This window comes from Tigriopus californicus, chromosome 4 (assembly GCF_007210705.1).
Source record: "Tigriopus californicus strain San Diego chromosome 4, Tcal_SD_v2.1, whole genome shotgun sequence".
Taxonomy (NCBI): Eukaryota; Metazoa; Arthropoda; class Copepoda; order Harpacticoida; family Harpacticidae; genus Tigriopus; species Tigriopus californicus.
In genome coordinates, this window is record NC_081443.1 from 6,563,507 (window position 1) to 6,569,250 (window position 5,744).

General features: G+C 45.0%; 2 protein-coding genes across 4 annotated transcripts in view; one reads left to right on the plus strand and one right to left on the minus strand.

The window, feature by feature from the left end:
- Positions 1–3,149, plus strand: part of LOC131878808 (sodium- and chloride-dependent transporter XTRP3-like) — a 7,228-nt gene extending 4,079 nt beyond the window's left edge. For 2 of the 3 annotated variants that reach the window (XM_059224936.1, XM_059224937.1), the window contains exons 3-9: positions 704–954; positions 1,032–1,391; positions 1,459–1,700; positions 1,770–2,125; positions 2,281–2,600; positions 2,671–2,880; positions 2,940–3,149. In XM_059224936.1, the coding sequence (XP_059080919.1) occupies positions 704–954; positions 1,032–1,391; positions 1,459–1,700; positions 1,770–2,125; positions 2,281–2,600; positions 2,671–2,880; positions 2,940–2,999 (1,799 nt within the window). In that variant the 3' untranslated portion in view covers positions 3,000–3,149. The remainder of the gene's footprint in view (positions 1–703; positions 955–1,031; positions 1,392–1,458; positions 1,701–1,769; positions 2,126–2,280; positions 2,601–2,670; positions 2,881–2,939) is intronic. The other variant, XM_059224938.1, reaches the window with a different exon arrangement.
- The window catches only part of LOC131878811 (importin subunit alpha-3-like), a gene marked incomplete at its 5' end in the record, with an annotated part of 2,792 nt that continues 120 nt past the window's right edge, over positions 3,073–5,744 (minus strand). The window contains 4 exon segments of the mRNA XM_059224942.1: positions 3,073–3,954; positions 4,027–4,458; positions 4,765–5,025; positions 5,111–5,703. Coding sequence (XP_059080925.1) covers positions 3,850–3,954; positions 4,027–4,458; positions 4,765–5,025; positions 5,111–5,703 — 1,391 coding nt within the window.

The window sequence follows — 5,744 nt, forward strand, 5'->3', positions numbered from 1 at the left end:
AAAAAATCATGCTCATGTTCAGAGATCGATAGTTGCAGTTTTCAGTCTCTTTTTCAGTTACAATGTTATTAATGACTAAATCGTCACTGATTAATCAAAAGATATAAATAACTCTTCAACAACAATTTCCGAAAGATAGAAACATGACATTCTTTACACCGTTTTCTTGGTGTGTAAGAAATAGAGTTTAAGGTTCGCTTTCCTGGCACATTTGTGTCCTTTATTTGTGTTCCGCAAAATCTTTCTCGAAAACCCCTCACTCGACCGACTGCCCATTGTTTCATAGATGTAATAAAGCTGATTAAGCTGTTGTGTATGGTGTGTTATCAGTGACTCTTTGAGGCTGGTTGTTTCTAAAACATAGACCGTTTCAAAAACTTTATTTACTTCAAAGGCTTATTTCAAAATCTCGGCACGAAAAGTTTATGCGTCACCGATCAATACTGCTTTGTTGCTTTTAGAAGAATGTTGGATTTTTGCCCAAGAATAACAGAAAGTACGACCACTTGACTTGCTTTTTTGCCCAATTTCTTGGCGTAATGATTTCCGCCCACACGTTGCAGCATTTCGAAGAAAGGAAAAACTTCACCCAAATATGTGAAGAGATAATGTACGGGCTAACGAGGACCGTAATGGACCAAAGGACACGTTGAACAGTCTGTCTTGATCCTCTTACCGACTCTTTCATTAATTGTCTGAATAGATTTTTTCCCCACTTTAGGAGCGTTTGTCCTACCCTTCTTCATTATGATGGTAATTGAAGGGATGCCTTTGCTCTTACTTGAATTGGGCATTGGACAGAAGATGCGAAAGGGATCTTTCGTGGTTTGGAATTTCATTCATCCAAGCTTGGGCGGGATTGGTCTGGGATCAACGGTGATTGCCATTTTGGTGGGCTCGTACTACAACGTCATCATTGCTTGGTGCATTTTTTACGTTTTTAACTCGTTCCAAGTACGACCGACTGCTTTCTCTACGTTCAGTTCATGCTTAAGATCTGATTTCTCACATGTATTTTCGTTACATTTTAGGCAGTTTTGCCTTGGTCAGTGTGCCCAACGGCTCTCTTCGAATTCAATCAGACATTCAGCCTTTCAAAGCCCGTCACAGAATGTGCATTATCGTCCGAAACGCAGTACTTCTGGTACAGAGAGACATTGGACATTTCGTCGTCGATTGATGTCACTGACGGTATTCGGTGGTGGATGCTAATTTGCTTGATTCTTTCATGGATCATTGTGTATTTCACGATTATGAAAGGCATCAAGTCCTCGGGAAAAGTGGTTTACTTCACGGCTTTGTTTCCATATATTGTCTTGACAATCTTCTTTATTCGGGGAATCACGTTGAAGGGATCTTTCGCTGGCTTGGCTCACATGTTTTATCCAAAGGTTTGGATGACAAAACCTTTCTGTCCATGTGTTGCGGCATCTCATTGATGGTTCGTTCTTTTTTCAGATAGATAAGTTGTACAGTCCTTCAGTGTGGTTGGAGGCTGCTAATCAAGTATTCTATTCATATGGACTAGCTTTTGGATCGATTATTGGTTTTGGCAGCTACAACCCACCCAACAAGAACTGCATCCGAGATGTTTACTTGATAACGGTATTCAATGGTTTTACCGCTCTTTACGCGTGTGCAGTTATTTTCGCCATTTTGGGCTTTAAGGCCCAACACTTGCTAGATATTTGCAAAGTGGAGTGAGTTCCAAATCATGTATTTGTATTTTGACTGAACCACCACTAACGCAAGGTTTCTTTATTCGAAAGGGATTTGGAAGTGATTGCCAATTCGGTGGCAGCTTATTCCAGTCTGAATATCACCGAAGCAACAGATGAGTTCTATCGGGATTTAATGGTTTCGGGAACAATTCCTCAAGATTTATATTTGAAGAATTGCACCTTAGAGGATGAGCTGGAAAGCGCAGCTCAAGGAACCGGACTGGCCTTCATCGTCATGGCTGATGTGTTCACCAAATTGCCAGGAGCTCCATTTTGGAGTTTGTTATTCTTTGCCATGCTTCTCACTTTGGGATTGGGCTCTCAAATTGGAATCTTGGAGGGCCTCCTGGGCACCATATTTGACATTCCCCAATTTAAGCACATCAGCAAGCCAGTGTTGTCAGGTAAGGCCAATCATCTCAAGCGAGTTTCAACTTCCAATTACCAAAAGCATTCTCTCGGTTGTTCAATTAGCGTGTTAAGTAACGAAGTCAAGAGGATGATTGAATCTATTCGTTGATTGCTGTTGTTTTCATCTCCTCAAACAATGTTATTGTAGGCTTGGCTTGTCTGTTTTGCTTCATGATTGGATTACTCTTCACCACCGGATCTGGCGAGTATTGGCTCACTTTATTCGACAAATACGGAGCCATGGGCTTGACCTTGATTGCGTTCGTTGAAATCATTTCGGTCATGTATGTCTATGGGCATGAAAAGTTTACCAACGATCTTCATAAAATGACGGGAACGCGGCCGGGTTTCTATTGGCAGTTCACGTGGCGCTTTCTTGCTCCTTTGACGTTGGCCATCATTCTCGTCGCTTCCATTGCGGGCGAACTCATCAGTTCATCCAGTTACTCTGCTTGGAACATGGAGAGGGTAAGCGCCCTTCGGGTGGTTTCTTGTTTGGATTCCGGATTGATATTTTTGTTTTGTTTTGATGTATCAGGGTCGATCTGAAATGAAGAGTTTCCCGTCATGGGCGTTGTGGATAGCCGCGGGATTGGCAATAGCCAGTGTAATACCCATTGTTTTGGTAGCTGCTCTGTCCTTTTTCAAGATGGACTTTTTCACCCGGTCAATCACACACCGAGCATCCGTGAAGAACAAATCTTCCGTGTCTAGTAGTAGATCAATGAAACCTATTCCAACCGTAACGGTAAGTGGAAATGCTAGCTTTTTTGTGTTCAACAAACAAGCGTTTCACATCTATTGCAGACCTTCACTGACATGGGCGGCCATTCCTCTGACGAAGATATGGACAAAGTCGCCGTGTAAATTTCTGTGCCAAGTTATCTGCCCTTTCGTAAATGTCCCGTGATTTAATACAAGCAGCAGCAACGAGTGAAAATCGTTTGTAAGAAAAAATTATAATTCAAGATAACCGCCTCTACGTACAGGATTGTTGAATATATAGATGAGATTGCCTCTGGGAGGGACCCTTCACTGAAGAGATATCACAGGAAGAAACAGAACAAAATAGATCTATAGGGCCCATTTTGGCCATCTCAAGACAACAACAACGGAACCACAAGCTAGATCAGTGTTGAAAGCAGCACCCAGTCCTTTTGCTCAGGTTAGTTCTTAACGCAGAGAGTGGGCTTGGCTTACTCATTTATACCAACAAGCTACGTGGTCGTCCGTTTCTTGAAACCAACGCGTTTTCGAAACACTTGAGTAAAAGATCCCAGAACAGAGTTAAAAGTGAGTGTGTCAGATCGTTGTGAGCCGGACTTCAGTCTTCAAAGCTCCAGCTTGACGCCGAAGAGGCCCCCGAAGTTGATGGATGATGATGGTGATGGTATTGATCATGAGGTGGATGATGTTGAGAATAGTTATTATGACGACGACGACGACGATGATGACGATGGAAGTGCACATGTTCAACAAGCCTTATAGATGTTCTTTGAGGAGTTTCCTCGCACTTAGTGTTGATGACCGTGTTCTTGATGTAGTGGTACCTTGCAACCCAATAATGCCTTTTTATGTGAACCCTCGCCTATCCACATGGGAAAGTGCAAGAGAATACAAGACTATTCCGTGAGGCAAGATACCTTTTTGCGAAACAGGTAAAAGTAGAAGGGCTTCAGTAGCGGGTAGCAAAGGTTAGTTTGTTCTAGAGCCCGGTCTAGAACTGGAACGGTTTATTCTCGCCAGATGATGGAGCATCGCCTTGATTGAATTGGAAACTTCCCTCTACCATTTGAGGGGCCAGGTTCTGGTCTTCCTCAGCCTAAAACACAATCGTAACGACGTTGAATTACTGACGCGACTGACATTACTTCTGATGAGATTCACTACTTACATCTTCAGAGAAGTACTGCTCTATGATTTCGTAGGCCAGCTTGTAAATCTCCACGTTTTCATGGTTCTGCAAGCTCTCGATCTTGTCCAAGCCACCACACTCTTCAACCATGCTCGTGATAGCTTCCAAATCGGTGCCGGCCATTTTCAGGATGTTGTTGATTCCGTCCAGAACCACTTGAACCACTTGCGTGTCTTTCACGCTAAGCAGTCCACAGAATGGCGGAATAACGCCTTGCTGCACAAGATAGGTGACTTGTTGTTTATTTCCGGATATCGTCAAATTCGAAATAGCCCAAGCAGCCTCTTTTTGAGTTTGAAACTCGCCCCGTGAAAGGTGTTGGATGATTAGAGGAACTAGGTTGTGATCGATAACGGCCTGGACCTGCTGCTGGTTCCCCGCTGTGATATTTGACAAAAACCACACAGCTTCCTAAAAGGGAGCAAAAAGAAATTAGATTAAAGCACACCCAGGGATTTTCAGTTACATGCACTGGCAACAAGCTTGAGAATCGGGCATCAATTAAACAATTAACAAATTCAAGGATCATCGAAGACGAGGATGAGGGGGCTCAAACACTAGAGAAGATAGCTTTTCCCTCTGGTAAAGGCCGAGCCGTGTCAATTCGGTCGTATTCAACCTCTTAATTGGCCTTCGCTTTGGGATTGATTGAGTAATGCCAAATCAGGACTACCTGACGCTGATCATTGGCCAATGGTAATGCAATGCACTTTTTACCTTGTTGATCTTTTCTTTGGAATGAGTCAACAGCTCTGTGAAGTGCGAAAGGGCGTCATCATTCAAAACGGTCTGGGTCTGGTCGTCCGTGCCCGTGACGATATTGCCCACGGCACGCAAAGCGGCGGTTTGGACTTTCACCTCGCGATGGGAGAGCAAGGGCACCAACTTGGAAACCACACCCGAGTCGATAACCATTTGAATCTGTTCATTACCTCCATCGGTCAAATAACTCAAGGCCCAAACGGTATCGACGAGGATCTGGAGAGTGAATTGGACACAGAGATTAGCTCAATAACTAGGCGAACTTGGCTCGATCTCTCGCAGGTTTCTTGGCTCTACTCACATTGATATCGCTATGGTGGATGAGCATGTTGAGCGCTGGGAGGATTTCTCGGATGGTAGCTACGGGCGGTGGTGGGTCTTTATTTCGACACAAGTTCACCACGACCCAAGTCACGTTGCGCAGAAACGAGATCGGAATCTCCGGGTTAATGAAGCTCAACAAAGGCTGGACCACGCCCAAGCCGATTACGTAATCGCGCAAGTGAGGCCCATCACCGATAATGTTGCCCAAGGCCCAGACCGCCTGCTCGCACACGTTTTGTTGGGAAGAGGACAGCAACTGAAGGAAGAGCGGCACGGCATTGGCCTGGACCACGGCTTGGGTTTGTTGCGATGTGCCGGAGGCGATGTTGGTCAGGGCCCAGGCCGCCTCAAACTGGAGGGAGGCGTTATCATGCGAACTCAAACACGTGACCAGGACGGGCAGGATGCCGGACTTGATGAGGGCATCGATGGGCGGGTTACGGTCGGAGGACAACAACTTACGGGCGGCTTGAACGGCCGTCAATTGGGTAGCCGGATCCGAGCTCTTGGCTTTCTCCACGATGGTATCGAGCGAGGCCGAGGACAGGTTGTCTCGCAAGTCCTCGTCATCTAATAGGAATCAAAGCAAAACGGTGAAACAGACAGCTCCG